At 47.0% G+C, this 17,227-nt stretch overlaps 1 protein-coding gene across 1 annotated transcript in view; it reads right to left on the bottom strand.

The window, feature by feature from the left end:
* Window positions 1-1,684, bottom strand: part of LOC144680396 (heme-binding protein 2-like) — a 36,709-nt gene extending 35,025 nt beyond the window's left edge. Inside the window, exon 1 of the mRNA XM_078541366.1 lies at window positions 1,504-1,684. Within this exon, the coding sequence (XP_078397492.1) occupies window positions 1,504-1,635 (132 nt within the window). The 5' untranslated portion in view covers window positions 1,636-1,684. The remainder of the gene's footprint in view (window positions 1-1,503) is intronic.
* Window positions 1,685-17,227: the final 15,543 nt, after the last annotated feature.

Below are 17,227 nucleotides of genomic sequence, written 5' to 3'. Positions count from 1 at the left end.
AATTATAGACCAGTCAGCCTGACGTTGGTAGTGGGGAAAATTCTAGAATCTATTATAAAAGATTTAATAGCTGAGCACTTGGAAAACAGTGGCAGAATCGTACAGTGTCACCATGGATTCACGAAAGGGAAATCATGCTTGACAAATCTACTGGAATTTTTTGAGGCTGTAACGAGTAGAGTTAATGAGGGGGAGCCAGTGGATGTGGTTTATTTGAACTTTCAGAAGGCGTGTAAAATTAAAGCGCATGGGATTGGGGGTAGTGTATTGAGATGGATAGAAAACTGGCTAACAGACAGGAAACAAAGAGTAGGAATAAACGGGTCTTTTTCCAAATGGCAGGCAATGATGAGTGGGGTACCGCAGGGATCAGTGCTGGGACCCCAGTTATTCACAATATATTAATGATTTAGATGAGGGAATTAAATGTAATATCTCCAAATTTGCAGATGACACAAAGCTGGGTGGGAGGGTGTGCTGTGAGGAGGATGCAGATATGCTTCAGTGTGATTTGGACAAGCTGAGTGAGGGGGCAAATGCATGCCAGATGCAGTATAATGTGAATGAATGTGAGGTTATCCACTTTGGTAGCAAAAACAGGAAGGCAGATTATTATCTGAATGGCTATTAATTGAGAGAAGAGAATGTGCAACAAGACCTGGTTGTCCTCGTATACCAGTCGCTGAAGGTAATCATGCAGGTGCAGCAGGTGATAAAGAAGGCAAATGGTATGTTGGCCTTCATAGCGAGAGGATTCGAGTACAGGAGCAGGGGTGTCTTGCTGCAATTATACAGGGCATTGGTGAGACCACACCTGGAATATTGTGTGCAGTTTTGGTCTCCTTATCTGAGGAAGGATGTTCTTGCTATAGAGGGAGTGCAGCGAAGGTTTACCAGGTTGATTCCTGGGATGGTGGGACTGACATATGAGGAGGCATTGAGTCGATTAGGATTACATTCGCTGGAGTTCAGAAGAATGAGGGGGGATCTCATAGAAACCTATAAAATTCTAACAGGACTAGACAGGGTAGATGCAGGAAGGATGTCCCCGATGGTGGGGGAGTCCAGAACCAGGGGTCACAGTCTGAGGATATGGGGTAAACCATTTAGGACTGAGATGAGGAGAAATTTCTTCACCCAGAGAGTGGTGAGCCAGTGGAATTCGCTACCACAGAAAGTAATTGAGGCCAAAACATTGTATGTTTTCAAGAAGGAGTTAGATATAGCTCTTGGGGCGAAAGGGATCAAAGGATATGGGGAGAAAGTGGGAGCAGGCTATTCAGTTGGATGATCAGCCATGATCATAATGAATGGTGGAGCAGGCTCGAAGGGCCGATCAGCCTACTCCTGCTCCTAGTTTCTATGTTTCAGTCCATTCTCATGTTTGAGGGTTGGGGGATGCGCTGTCAATTCACCACAGTTTATGTACCCCAAAATTGGGCATTAAATAATTTCCCCACGTACAAACATGACAGAACGCAGTCAACTCTGAACAATACTTACCATGTGCTGAATGACTTCTGCGGGCTCAATGCAGTCACTTTCATTACAGAAGTCGATCACCTCTTGGAGCTCATCCTGTGCAGCAAGTTGCTGCCAGAAGAGGACAGACACAGTTAGGAAGAGTCTCAGCATCCTGGTGTCTGCTCAGATCACAGGTGAACGCACTGAATGACTCTCAGCACCTTCAGGTGGATCTGCAGATTGAGCAGAGAGCTCAGGTCTTTTTACATTGTTTCATGAAGATGATTTTCAATTTTGTTTAGCTGCAGGTAGCAACAAATTGTGTTGAAGAAACGCAATAGCTGAATCATTATGGAAATGTTACTTGACATTAGAAACCATTAACTCTCAGAGTGCCGGTTCCCGGGAAGTCTGAACACTCGGGAAGCTATTTTACAATTGATTCCAGTTCACACACTCAGGATTGTCAACCCTCCCTGTTTGGGAGTCGCCTGGAATGGAAGATTGATCTGCCGGCCGCTGGTGTTAGTGACCCGGGAGAAAACAATTTCACATTCGGGTTTCATGTCTGCACAGTTTCATTTCTTGGGTTTCCTGCAATGGCAGAAAGTGGGAACCCAGTGGCCATGCTGCACTCCAACCGCGGGACACACCACCATTTCCTCACTGAGTAGGTGAAGCTGGTGTGGGTCTCACTGCCCAATAACTTGAGCATTTCACACTGTTCCTATTTATTTCTTCCCCTCCTCTCCTGAGGTAACTGAGACTGGCTGAGGTTCATAACTCTTGGTAACGACTCTCACTGAAGTCCAGTTCCTGACACTGCCTTGGGTTCGCTGATGATTACACGATGTTCAGCAACATTCGCCGCTCCTCAGATACTGAAGCAGTCCATGTCCAAATGCAGCAAGACCTGGATAATGTCCAGGCTTGGGCTGACAAGTGGCAAGTAATATTTGTGCCACACAAGTGCCAGGCAATGACCATTTCCAACAAGAGGGAATCTAACCATCGCCCCTTGACGTTCAATGGCATTGTCATCACTGAATCCCCCACCAGCAACATCCTGACCAGAAACTGAACTGGACCAGCCATATAAATACTGTGGCTGCAAGAGCAGGTCAGAGATGTGAAATCCTGCGACAAACTACGCAGCTCCTGATTCCCCGAAGCCTATCCACCAGCTACAAGGCACAAGTCAGGAGTGTGATGGAATACTTCCCACTTGCCTGGGTGAGTGCAGCTCCCACAAGACTCAAGAAGCTTGACATTGTCCAGGACAAAGCAGCCCACTTGATTGGCACCACATACACAAACATTCACTCCCTCCACCATCGGCGCACAGTAGTAGCAGTGTGTATCATCTACAAGATGCATTGCAGGAATTCACCAAGGCTCCTGAGACAGCACCTTCCAACCCCACATCCACTACCACCTAGAAGGACAAGGGCATCAGACAGATGGGATCACCACCACCTGGAAGTTCCCCTCCAAGTCACTCACCATCCTGACTTGGAAATATATCACCATTCCTTCACTGTCGCTGGGTCAAAATCCTGGAACTCCTTTCCTAACAGCACTGCACTGGTTCAAGTAGGCAGATCACCACCACCTTCTCAAGGGCAACTAGGGATGGGCAATAAATGCTGGCCTAGCCAACGAAGCCCACTTCCCTTAATGAATAATTTAAAAAAGCTTTCCTGGCGCTGCCTCTCACCGGGTTACTTTATCCCTGGCGCTGCCTCTCACCGGGTTACTTTATCCCTGGCACTGCCTCTCACTGGGTTACTTTATCCCTGGCACTGCCTCTCACTGGGTTACTTTATCCCTGGCACTGCCTCTCACTGGGTTACTTTATCCCTGGCACTGCCTCTCACCAGGTTACTTTATCCCTGGCACTGCCTCTCACCAGGTTACTTTATCACTGGCGCTGCCTCTCACTGAGTTTCTGTTTCCTGGGCACTGATTCTCACTGGGGTGCAATTCCCCTGGCACTGACTGCCTGGGGTAAAAGGGAACCTGGAATGAGGGGGCACAGTGTAAAAATAAGAAGATGCCTAGGCATGTGCATCTTTTTAATGTTTTGAAGGCTTCCTACTGGGCAAAGAGGACAGGGATAGATAGTACAACCCCTCGAGACTGTCCCTCCATGCAGGCCCAACAGTCTATATGAGTGTCACTCCAGGATCCACTCAAACCCCTTGTCAACCTCTGGTGCAGGTATCCCTTCACCTTCCCCAATTCCACTCACTTTCGGACCTTTTCCCTGACCACATTCCCAATGCGATCCAGTCTCAGCTAGTAGCCTTTTAATGGTTCCAATATTATTAGCTCCCGTCAGGGTAAGCCTTCAACTTATTGTTTGCTTAAAGTCCCAACTAAAAGGGGTTCTATGCATTAAAGGAACATAATCTTAGACTGGGTCCCCAAATACAAGCCTTCTCCCCCAGGAGTTTCAAAGCCCACAAAATTATCTTAGGATGGGACATACATTGAGGCCTGTCTTAGCTGACCAACTTCTTTGAAAGTCAACAAATATCAGCTCTTAGACATCTTAATAAGACTTCAGGAGTAGCGTATTTATGCAGATTGCCGAGATAACACATTTTTAAGACTACACGTTTCACCTGCTTCAAAAACATACACATTTTATTAAAGCCCATTTTAGTTTGTAGCTTATACATGAAGTTATAAATGATAATTAAAGCTAAACAAAGCACATTAATAATAGTCTTAAACGCATGGAATTTATAAATCCAACTTACCTGCAAATATTCTTGGATAACGCAAACAGTAGCAATTAACAAAGATATTTACTCATGAATTCAAGATGGTGATATTGAATTTTGATATATCTCTGTCTCAACCCAGGGGAATTCTCAAAAGGTAAAACTGACGCTTTATGTTCCAAAGGTGACTGACTGACCTAATCCTCATGGTGTGAACTTTTAAATGCAGTGGGTGGAATCGTCTGTGCCCACTGGCGTCGGGTGTGTTTGGTGCTGTGAGCGGACAATATGGCAAGAAGGCCAAAAATGGGTTCCAGGGAGTTGTGAAACCAGTTTGCGATCGTCCTCTCAGTCCATCGATGGCGGGCCGTATTTCCATCCATTGGACATGGGGAACCTCAATGTCGTACACCTACATGTCATTGTAAGGCTCACCTGTCAGACTCATTCCTCCCCCGGCCGGATCATCCGCCCACGCTGACGTGATGTGTTTCACAACAGCATATAAAAGGCGTGCACTTGACGGGCTGCACTTTGAGGCAAACTTGGAGGCGAGTGCACAGTAACATTGCAGAGCACTCACCAAGGATGCCTGTTAGACTTCAAGGCTCAGGCGTGTTTTTCAGGGGGTTTGGGTCAAAGGCTGCCCTGCAGTTGAAGGTAGCGCACAAGCCCGTGTGGGGTGGTGGGTGGGGGAGTGAGTAAGGGAAGCGGCCACGCATTAGGGACACCTTGTATAAAGTGACCCTTACTCTGCAGCTGAGACAGTTCTGGAGCAGCCACATTGATATGATTGGAGTTGGGCCTCGAGCTTATCTGCCCACTCAAGCAACACAGAGGCATTAAAGTGCCACCAAGTGCTCCAGAGTTTATTACCCCTCGGGCACAGAATGTAAACAAATTAGTGTTTTAGTGGACTGCAGAACTGTTGGATGATTGAGCACATTGTACAATCTCTTTGCTAAAGTTGGCCATGGAGCAGTCACTGGTGAAGGCACTTGTAGCCCTTTGCAATGTCATCAACCCAGTTTGGACCAGTCTCCCCAATGCCATTTACAATCTGGTGCTGCAAACAGGAGAGGAGCTGGCTGAGGAGGAGATGGAGGAGCTGGAGGTCTCCTCCTACTCCGAGGATGTCGACCATGATGAGGGTGAGGAAGTCCTCAAAGGCGACCATGACGGGGATGAGGCCCTCACACTGGCCAAACGAGGCAGGCGTGCTCGGGAGGCCATCATTGCCTCTAGACTTGTCGAGGATGATGACAACATGCAGTGGAGAGACACCATAAGATTCTCAAATTATATCTATGAATTTTTGAATCCTGTCTGGCATATGGTAGCGCACATACACTCTGTGATAATGCTCCTGTCATGGAGATGCAGGGGAGGCCCTAAAAGTCACTCGACTGCAGGAGGATGATGATGACATGCAGTGAGGACTCACCTAATATCTTTATGTAGCCTCTGAGAATGTCTGACTCCTGTCTGGCTAAGGGCAGCTCGCTTCCGCTCTGGGATCAGGGTCATGTCATAGAGACATAGCCCTGAAACTTAAGAAGCATCAGATCTTTTGACCACCTTAAGCACCTGAGCCCTTCGGGTGCACAGCGTCACTGGTCACAGATGCTGAGGAGATGGGGGACAGCCCCACCTTAAAGGTTCTGAGAACAGAGAGAGAGAGTGATGGATCTCTGGGACGCCTGCCCATGACATTCTGGCACCAATAACAAGCACCATCTAGGTGCAGGCTTCAGTAATGTGTCCAGGGAGTGTGAGGCTGGACCATCACCTTGCTCTGAAGGCTGCACAGAGCACAGGCAAGAGGCCATAGACTGAGATACCTGCCTTTATCTTGTGCAGAAACGTTTCATATCTGAGTGTCATGAACAGTGCTCGTCAGACAAGGAGACAGAGGATTGGCATCCTCTGGAGGCTGAGACCTGGAGGGCCCCAGCCAGCTTTTGGGGTCCTGCTGTGTGGTGTTGGCACCACCATTGGCCTGTGCAGCTGGAGCTGCTCAGGCCACAAGAAGAGGGGATTCAGATGTGCCGGACACTCCCGGCGTCACCTGGATGGATGGCCTCAGGGTGTGCACCTGCTGATCCTCCCCCCTATGGATGCCCAAGGGCCCCTGCCTGACTCCTTGAGGAGAAAGGGTAGACTTACCCTGGTGGAATGGGGGAGGTCATTCATCCTCTTGTGGCACAGGGTGGCAGTCCTCTTGTGCAGGGCATTGGAACTGACCACACTGCCACAGCCTGCCAAGCCGGATTGGTGATGTTGCTGCCCATCCTGCGGCCAGAGCGGGGTTAGAGGACATCATGGCGAGTCTCCACTACGTCCAAAAGATGCTCGAGAGACATGTCATTGAACTGGGAGGGCTGCAGTCTTTTTTCCATTCAGGACTATGTCTTCTGTGCAGCAGCCGTGGGCTGGAAGCACTGAGAGGTTTTGCTGCAGCTACACTTTAAATATGGTGCCCAGTGTGAAGCGGTGAGATGATGGTGTGGAGGGCAAATGAGAGCTCGCCTGGCATGGAAACACTGGCCTGAATTTTCCCGTCGGCGATTTGGGGGCGGGGCCTGCTCGCCGACAGGAAAATGTTGTAGGATGACATCGCGAGGAACCCCCGACGTCATCCCGACCCCTTTAAATTTTTAGGAAGGTGGGCGGACAGCGAAATTGAGGCCATTGACAGGCTAATTAAGATAATTAAATACCTGCCTGTCCAAGCTAAAGGCCGGCGGGCAGGCCAGGAGCCCCAGCGGGATCCTGGTAAAGCATGAAACCTCATCCACTGGCGGGATGAGGTTTCATATCCGTTTTTAAAAAGTCTAATAAAGCTTATGTCATTTTTATTAACATGTCCCATCTCGTGTGACATTGTCCCATGAGGGGGACATGTTAATAATTTCAATATTTATCTATTTTTAGACTTTACTTACCTGTCACTAGTCTCCCTGAGTCAGGACTTTGCCTCAGGAAGCAGCGCACTTTGACAGATGGGGAATCCACCCCCCCACACCCTGCACAGGAAGCGCAAAGTGTTTCCCGTCGGGCAGGCCGCTGGGCGGACCTTAATTGGCCCGCCCACTCAAAATGGTGGCGGGCCCCGTTTCGGTGGTGGGGGTCGGCTGTCCACCCGCCACAGAGTCAGTGGGGCCCGCCCACCATCCGAGGGCCAAATTCTGCCCAGTGTGTTTCCTGGGAATGCATAAATAACACGGTGGGTTTGGGACAATAAGCTGTTTTCTGGCTGATGGGTAAAATGTTGTTTTACCCGCCTGCTACCGCACTTAAAGCAAATCTGGGACAAATTCCCCCAGTGCCTGCAGAGACAAAACAAGCTCCTATTGTCTATTTTATTAATAAATCTTATCACTGAAGAGTTAGTGAAGGCTAAATGTTTTCTTTCCAACCTGTGTAATGGGGTGTTTTGAAGTGACTGGCTGGTTGGCTCCCTTCCAAAACTAATTTAGCTTCAGGGTTTAGCTGTACTCTGTGTTTCTTTCAATTTTGGATTATACAAATGAACATACGAATTAGGAGCAGGAGTAGGCCACTCAGCTCCTCGAGCCTGCTCTGCCAATCAATAAGATCATGGCTGATATGAATGTAAACTGAACCCCACTTTCCTGTCTACCCCAATAACCTTTCACCTCTTTGTTAATTAAAAATCTACCTAGCTCTGCCTTAAAAATATTCAAAGACTCTGCTTTAACCACCTTTGGAGGAAGAGAGTTCCAAAGACTCACAACTACCTGAGAGAAAAAATCTCCCCTCCTCTCTGTATTAAATGAGCTGTCCTTATTTTTAAACAGTCACCTCTCGTTCTCGATTCTCCCACAAGGGGGAACATCCTCTCCACATCCACCCTATCAAGACTCATCAGGATCTTAAAGGTTTCAATAAAGTCAATTCTTACTCTTTTAAATCCTAGTGGATACAAGCCTAACCTGTCCAGCCTGTCCTCATAAGACAACCTGCCCATTCCTGGCATCAATCTAGTTAACCTCCTCTGAACTGCTTCTAACGCATTTACATCTATCTTTTAAGTATAGAGAGAGGTGCTGTTCACAATACTCCAGATGATTCATGCATGAGGATACCCAGATCCCTCTGAATCTCAGAGATCTGCAATCTCTCACCATTTAGATAATAAGCTTCTTTCTTATTCTCCCTGACAAAAATAACCAGTTCACAGTTGCCCACATTATACTCCATTTGCCAGATCTTTGCCCACTCACTTCACCTACCTATGTCACTTTCTAGCCTCTTTACATTCTCTTCACAATTTATTTTCCGATCTATCTTTGTGCTGTCAGCACATTTAGCAACTATTCCTTAGGTCCCTTTATCAAAGTCATTTATATAAATTGTGATAAGTTGAGGTTCCAGCACTGATTCCTGTGGCACAAGAAACATAGAAACTAGGAGCAGGAGTAGATCATTCGGCCCTTCGAGCCTGCTCCACCATTCAATATAATCACTGCTGATCCTCTATCTCAACACTTTCTCTCCATACCCCTTGATGCCACTAATATCCAAAAAATTATCAATTTCTTTCTTGAATATACTCAGCGGCCTGGCCTCGGCACCCTTCTGTGGTAGAGAATTCCACAGATTGAGCATCCTCCGAGGGAAGGCACTTTTCCTCATGTCAGCCCTAAATGGCCTGCCCCGTATCCTGAGAGTGTGGTCCCTGGACTCCCCAACCAGGAGAAACATCCTCTCTGCATTCAGTCTGTCTAGCCCTGTTAGAATTTTATACGTTTCAATCAGTTCGCCTCTCATTCTACTAAACTCTAGTTTTCCAGCAATTTTTGTTTTTGTTTCAGATTTCCAGCATCCGCAGTATTTTGCTTTTATCTGGTGAATACAGGCCCAGTCGAACCAATCTCTCCTCACACGACAGTCCTGCCATCCCCGGTATCAGCCTTGTGAACATTGGCTGCACTCCCTCTATGGCAAGTATATCCTTTCTTAGGTAGGGGAACCAAAACTGCACACAACACTCCAGGTGTGGTCTCACCAAGCTAAAAATAAAATACTGCGGATCCTGGAAATCTGAAACAAAAACAAAAACAAAAAATGCTGGAAAAATTCAGCAGGTCTGACGGCATCTGTGGCGAGGAAGACAGAGTTAACATTTCGAGTCAGTACGACACTTCATCAGAAATAAAGAGAAATAACAATGTCATGAAATATAAGCTGTTTAAGGGGAGTTGGAAAGGTGAAGCTGGTTAGAGGGCCAGTGATAGGTGGAGGCAAAAGAGAGATTGCCAAAGATGTCATAAACAGAAGGTCAAAGGGTTGTTGACGGTGGGGATATTAGCTAAAGGATGTGCTAATGGTGACATTATGAGTAGAAAGCAGGATGAGCAAGTGACAGATGGCCCAAGTGGGGGTGGGGTGGTGGGGAGGGGATTGAAATAGGCTAAAAGGTAGAGATAAAACAATGGATGGAAATAAATTTTTAAAATAATAATAGAAATAGGAAAAAGAAAAAAATATATACATAGAAAACAATAATAATTATAAGAAAAAAAGGGGATCAAAAAGTGGGTGGGGATGGAGGAGAGAGTTCATGATCTGAAGTTGTTGAACTCAATATTCCGCCCGGAAGGCTGTAAAGTGCCTAATCAGAAGATGAGGTGCTGTTCCTCCAGTTTGCGTTGAGCTTCACTGGAACATTGCAGCAGGCCAAGGACGGACATGTGCACATGAGAGCAGGACAGTGTGTTGAAATGGCAAGCGACAAGAAGGTCTGGGTCATGCTTGCGGACAGACCGAAGGTGTTCTGCAAAGTAGTCACCCAGTCTACGCTTGGTCTCTCCAATATAGAGGAAACCGCATTGGGAGCAACGAATGCAGTAGACTAAATTGAGAGAAGTGCAAGTGAAATGCTGCTTCACTTGAAAGGCGTGTTTGGGCCCTTGGACGGTGAGGAGAGGGGAAGTAAAGGGACAGGTGTTGCACCTTATGTGGTTGCATGGGAAGGTGCTGTGGGAGGGGGTTGAGATGTAGGGGGTGATGGAGGAGTGGACCAGTGTGCAACTGAATGAGCGGTCCCTATGGAATGCCGACAGTGAGGGAGTGAAGGGAAAATGTGTTTGCTGGTGGCATCATGCTGGAGTTGGCGGAGAAGGAGGAGGGTGATCCTTTGAATGTGGAGGCTGGTGGGGTGATAAGTGAGGACAAGGGGGCCCCTATCATGGTTCTGGGAGGGAGAGGAAGGTGTGAGGGCAGATGTGCGGGAGATGGGTCGGACATGGTTGAGGACCCTGTCAACCACCGTGGGTGGGAAACCTCGGTTAAGGAAGAAGGAAGACATGTCAGAGGAACTGGTTTTGGAAGCGGCATCAGTGGAACAGATGTGACAGAGGCGAAGGAACTGAGTGAATGGGATGGAGTCCTAACAGGAAGCAGGGTGTGAGGAGCTGTAGTCGAGGTAGCTGTGGGAGTCAGTGGGCTTGTAATGAATATTGGTGGACAGTCTATCACCAGGAATTGAGAGAGAAATAGGCAACAGCTAACATTTAAGGAACGTATGCATGAATTAGGATAGTTATTCATTCCTGTCTGTTAAAAAATAAAACAGGAAAGGTGGCTCAAACATGGATTACAAAAGAAATGAGGGATAGTATCAGATCCAAGGAGGAGACATATAAAATTGCCAGAAAAAGCAGCAAGCCTGAGGATTGGGAGCGGTTTAGAATTCAGCAAAAGTGGACAATAAGATTGATCAAGAAGGAGAAAATGGAGTATGGGAGTAAACTTGCCGGGAACGTTAAAAACAGATTGTAAAAGCTTCGACAAACGTATGAAGAGAAAATGACAAATGTAGGTCCCCTACAGTCAGAAACGGGGGAAATTATAATGGGAAACTAAGAAATGCCAGAAAAATTAAACACATATTTTCTGTTCTGTCTTCACAAAAGAGGAAGATGTGGGGAGACAACGTCCAGTGGGCCGACCACCTGAAGGGTGAGCCCATGCATGGCAGGGAGTCACCAAGCACCCGGTACAGTGAGTACGAGCTGTCACTAGTGAATGAATAAAGGTTTCCCACCTGAAGTAGAAATTGCATCCAAGACTGGCTTTGTGTTGTTGATACCCAGAGAACAGGTCCCGAACCTTGTAGGGTAGTGAGACTCCCTGCTTCTATGTCTTACACCTCCAGGACAGCCGTTGCAGTTCGGAGCTGCATACAGCAGACCTGGACAACACCCTGGCTTGTCTGATGAGGGGGTAAGGAAAATTCATGCCACCCAAGTGCCAGGCTTGACCATGAACGATGGCATCACCATTGCTGAGACCCAAGCATCAACCTCCTGGGTGTCACCATTGAGCAGAAACTGAAGTGACCAACCTCACAAACACTGTTTCTATCCACCCAGATTAGAGACTTCATACTGGATCACCTCCTGCACACCCAATCCTCACTGCAAGGCAGACGTCTGGGTGTAATGTAATCCTCACCACTTTCCTGGATGGGTGAAGGTCCAGCAACACTCCAGGAGCTGACACAACCGTCCACAACAAATCAATCCCTTTAACCAGCACCACATCTATTAGCTTAAATATCCACACCCTCCACCATCGGTATGTTGTAGCTACAGGCTGTAATCTCTACAAGATTCACTGCAGAGAGTTACTAAAATGTTTAGTTCGGTGGGTGGGCGCGAGCCCCACCCGCTCGAGCGTGAAACGACACTCATTGATTTCAGCCAAACGTGCCGACGTCAACGCACAGTTACGCGATGGTTTGGTCAGCGGGTGCACAGCGGAGTCGGCAGCACGCCCGCTGACAATGAAAAAGCTGTTAAAGAATCAATTAACTTAAATTTTTCACTGATCATGCAACCTTATGGTTGGCAGGCAGGCAGAAAGGCCAAGTTGCCTTTGCACTTTTTTGGAACCTCATCCAAGTGCAGGATGAGGTTTCCAAAAGCAAATAAAAAATAAAAAAGAAGTTTTAAAAGTTAATTAATAACATGTCCCTGCTCATTTTTGAAATCTTTATTTTTGTTAAACGCTTCATGTTCCTGAGGCAGCTCTGTGACTCAGGGAGATTTTGAATCACTCACTCGTGCACATGTGTGAAGTTAGCGCTCGCCCCGCTCACCCTCCTCCCCCGCCCGCAGAGGCAGCGCTGCTGCTGCCGCTCCTGTTTCACGCTGGGCCGGCCTTCATTTACACCTCCAAATCCCACAACCTTCACCAGCTAGAAGGACAAGAGCAGCAGGACAATGGAACACCTTCACCTCCAAGTTCCCCTCCAAGATCTCAATCTCCATTTTCTCACTGTCGCTGGATTAATCCCTGGAACTCCCAGTTTAACAATGTTGGTTTCCCTGCACCACTTGGAATGCAGCCGTTCAAAAAGAGGCCTCACCACCATCTTAGGGCACCAAGGGAAGGGTAATAAATACCAACCTTGTCGGCAACTCTCACATCCCAAGAAGCAATAATAAATACCATGTGACCACAATGTGCAATGACTCGAACAAATATGTCCTTGGTTAAAGTTTTTTACAGCTTCATTTTACTATGGGGAGAATTTTCTCCCCTTTGGCGAGCCGGGTGGGAGCGGGCACGGGCGGGCACACAGCCGATCACCACCCGCAATCGGCCGGGCGCCACCATTTTGCGTGGGTGGGCCCAGCGTGATGCACACCCGGAAGTGCTCAGGGCTACCTGTGCGGGCGGGGGGAGGAGGAAGAGTCGGGGCCTGCACTCTTTCACACACATGGAGCTGCCTCGGGGACATTAAGGAAAGTCATAAAAATTGATCAACAAAAAAATAAAATTATTCAGACACGTCCCCTCATGTGACATTGTTACATGAGGTGGGATATGTTTATCAATTCATATGAAACAATTTATTAAATTAATAAAGCCTTCATGAAATCTCATCCCGCCCGTGGATGAGCTTCCATGTAAAATGCAAAGGCCGCCTGGGCTCTTCGTCTGCCCGATAACCTTAAGGTTGGCCGGGCAGCACTGTTAATTACTTCAATTCGTTTTTAAATGGCCTCAATAGGTCTTTGACAGCTCGATGGGCGCGCAGCCGATTCCGCTGGGCACCTGCCAAACTCAGGATTAGAATGGCGCGCGGTGACGTCAGGACGCACGCTCGACATCACCGCGTGTCATTTTACCCGTGGGTGAGCGGGACCCACCCCCACACGCCGACCAGAAGTTTCAGGCCTTTGTGATTGAAGAGCACTTAAACAATTTAAAATATAAAAATCAGCTCCAGTTATTGCTCTGAAATGTAGTAAATGTCCGGAAGGACAATTGGGATTTGATTTCACATCTTTGGAGGCAGCTTTACTTCAGTGATCATTGGGTGGTCCAGATCTTACCCACATTTACAATGACCCTGTTTTTGAGTGAGGTACTCAGCTGATTTTATTACTTTGCATTGAGAGAGCAACATGTCATCTCTTGGCCCCTCTTCTCAGTAACATTTACAATGTGCTTTGCATCTTTTTATGTAAAACTAATGAGAGATGAAGAAAAACAGCATCACAAGACATAAAGTGACTTCATCTGCACCTGGACAAAATAAATACTTGAATTTTAATAACTGGAGATTTTCCAACCTGAGACACAAAATGTACCTGTAATTCTCTCTGACTCTTTATTCCCTGGATTAGTTACAAAGCTTGTAGTCAAACCCGAATCTAGCAGACATGAGGAGGTGGGCGGTGGGTAGCAGTGCGATTGCACACGGCATAAGGCTGTAAATTAAGTTACAGATCAGGTGGCAAATCTGAGATTTGAAGCTGTTAATCCCAGGATTAGCAGCACCAGATTAGCAGCATCAGGTTAGCGACATAAAAAGGCAGAATTGACTTTAACTACTTAAGATGGTTGATAACTTGAATTCTTGCCAATGTAACAGAAGAATCTAAGAACAAAAGAAATAGGAACAGGAGTAGACCATTCGGCCCCTCGAGCCTGCTCCGCCATTCAATAAGGTCATGGCTGAATTTCTTGTGTTTTGAATTCCACATTCCCATCTACCCCCGAAAACCTTTGTTTCCCTTGCCTAACAAGAATCTACCTACAGAGAAAAGCAACAAACTGCGAGCGCTGGAAATCCAAAAACAAAAACAAAAATACTTGGAAAAACTCAGCAGGTCTGGCAGCATCTGCGGAGAGGAACACAGTTAACGTTTCGAGTCCATATGACTCTTCAACAGAACTAAGTAAAAATAGAAAAGGGGTGAAATATAAGTTGGTTTATGGGGGTGGGTGGGGCAAGTAGAGCTGGATAGAGGGCCAGTGATAGGTGGAGATAACCAAAAGATGTCACAGACAAAAGGACAAAGAGGTGTTGAAGGTGGTGATATTATCTAAGGAATGTGCTAATTAAGGGTAGAAAGCAGGACACTCACGGTACAGATAGCCCTAGTGGGGGTGGGCTGGGGTGAAGGAATCAAAACAGGCTAAAAGGTAGAGATAAAACGATGTTTGGAAATACATTTAAAAATAATGGAAGTAGGTGGGAAAATAAAAATCTATATAAATTATTGGAAAAAAAGTGGGGGGGGAATCGGAAAGGGGGTGGGGACAGAGGAGAGAGCTCATGATCTTAAATTGTTGAACTCGATAGTCAATCCGGAAGGCTGCCCTGTGAGTAGTTTCAGGCCTTTGTGATTGAAGAGCACTTGAACAGTTTAAAATATAAAAATCAGCTCCAGTTATTGCTCTGAAATGCAGGCCCTGTAAATGCACCCAGAAGCAACCCCTCACTTCTTGAAAGCAGGACAGGTGCCATACGCCCTGAGAGAGAAGGTTGATGCTGAGCTGAAGTGGCTAGAGAGACTGGGTGTCATAAAAGCAGTTCAGTTCTCAGAGTGGGTTTCAGGTGTCTGAAACTACCCCCACCACCCCAACCACTGGACCCAACCCCTCCACCCCAAGGAAGTTGTGAGCTATTAGTATGAATGGGGGATTGGATAATAGACAGATAGACCTTCCAACATTCTGACCACTCATCACCACCCCCCACCATTATCCTCTGACCCTCGCACTCCCTGATTACGCCACAACCCCCTGACTAACCCCCACGCCCCACCCCTTCAAACACCAATCTATGACTATTGCAAAACACTCTGAATACATCCCACCCCTGACTATCCCCCAACCACCACACCCCTTTTCTACCTTGATGACCCTACAGCTAACCCACACTGACCCAACTATCCTACCAGTCCCGTTGATTATCACCTGAACTCCCATCCCCCCATGAATAGCCCCCACCTCCTCTCACAGCTCCCTACCCTTCCTGACATCCTGACACTCCCCCACACCTAGGTGAGTGAAAAGGAGCCGAGTGGAAATCCGAAGGTGATTGTCACTCCCCGGATTTTGTGAGCCATTAACATGAATAGGGGATTGTATAATGGACAGAAAGAACTATGGGGTTTTGATAAACTGTGGTAAACATTTAAAGAAATAATTCCAAATTCTCAGTGAAAACACATTCCATTGAGAAACAATAAATTCTCCGGGAATACTGGTCCACCCACGGCTAACCACATAAAATAATGGGGAGCCAAAGGGTGAAAGAGAGTGTGGAATTTGAAGTAATTAATATGGAAGAAAATAAGCACTAGAGAAACTAATGGGACTAAAGGCTGACCAATTCACTGTACTTGATAGTTTACATCCTAGGATTCAGTTCAGTGGATCGGTACGATTCTCTGCAGCTATGACCGGGTGTTCTGAAGGTTGTGCTGTCTTTTCTGCTGCCAAGAGATATATACCGGTTAGGTGACTGGGCAACAAGTTGGCAGATGAAATATTTTGTGAGCAAGTGTGAGGCTATCCACTTTGATATGAAGAAAATCAGAGGGTCATCAGAATGGTGGAGTGGTCAATAGTGAGGAGGATTGCCTTAGATTACAGGGGCCCCCCAATGCCCAACTACCCCTATCCCCAACCCCACTGTGCATGCCCACTGGTCCCTGAAGGTAGTGGGCCAGGTGGATAAGGTGGTTAAGAAGGCATATGGTGTAGTGGATGGTGGTGTGTGTGTCAGCTCCGCCTCTGACTTCTGAGCAGTTCAAATCACTCCAACTCCCTGGGTTCTAGACATTGGACTTATTTGGGGGTTGTGACAAAGTGCAGCAGACAACTGGTTTTGGTGTAAGAAAATAAAAACTGGGTTTATTGAATTCACAAATGAACTGAAAACATTAGGATTACACTGAGATTATACAGACTTACAAAGTACACTTAGTTAAGAATGGGGAACACACGGCATAACGAGGGAAAATCATGCTACTAGTCCCCTTACCCTTGCCCCACCCCCAAAACCTAACTAAATTGATCTTGGAGAGGTCAAGGATCATGCTCACCAACCAGGGTCCCTTGAGAGTTCGAAATCCAGCCAGGTAAGCCGGTTGCAGCTTTGGGGTACACTCTTTGTGTCCTCTGGGGCCTGCCGTCCCCACGTGGTCCTGGTCTGTGGAATCTGCGAAGGTTCTTCAGTTGGGTGGAGGGCGCGGTTGTGGGTGGTCGGTCTTCATGGAGGGCTGCGGTTGCGTCCTTGTTGTCTTCAGTTGAGCCTGCCACTCCATGCCCCTCGCCATGATGTTGCCTGCGGGCCTGCAAACCTCCAGATCTCCTCCCTCCACTTGGCTCAGCTACCACTCCCTGCTTAAAATCTGCATCAACTGCTCCAAAACTGCTCACCCTCCTCCCCATAGTAACTAGTGCCCCAGTTATACAGTTTTTCGAATTGTTTTTCTGAAACCAAATCAATGTTAGTTCTTTGTTTGATTTTGGTGGGCTTCTTCAAGTGATTGTTGTCTCGTTGTTTTTAAAGGGCTCGCATGTTGTTTATCATTGTCTTCTTGACCCCGTCACTAGTCTTGAACTGCAAGCCATTGTATATGTGGACTATTGATAGGTTCGCATAATTGCATTGATTGCAGCCTTCCTGCCTTAGTAGTTAGTATCGATTATTTATGCAAGATTTTGATGGGCTTTAGTTTCAAGTAAGGTGAAGTCTT

Source organism: Cetorhinus maximus, chromosome 5 (genome assembly GCF_964194155.1).
Source record: "Cetorhinus maximus chromosome 5, sCetMax3.hap1.1, whole genome shotgun sequence".
Classification (NCBI taxonomy): domain Eukaryota; kingdom Metazoa; phylum Chordata; class Chondrichthyes; order Lamniformes; family Cetorhinidae; genus Cetorhinus; species Cetorhinus maximus.
The sequence above is the reverse complement of the archived record's forward strand: the minus strand, read 5'-3'. Positions and strand labels throughout refer to the sequence as shown.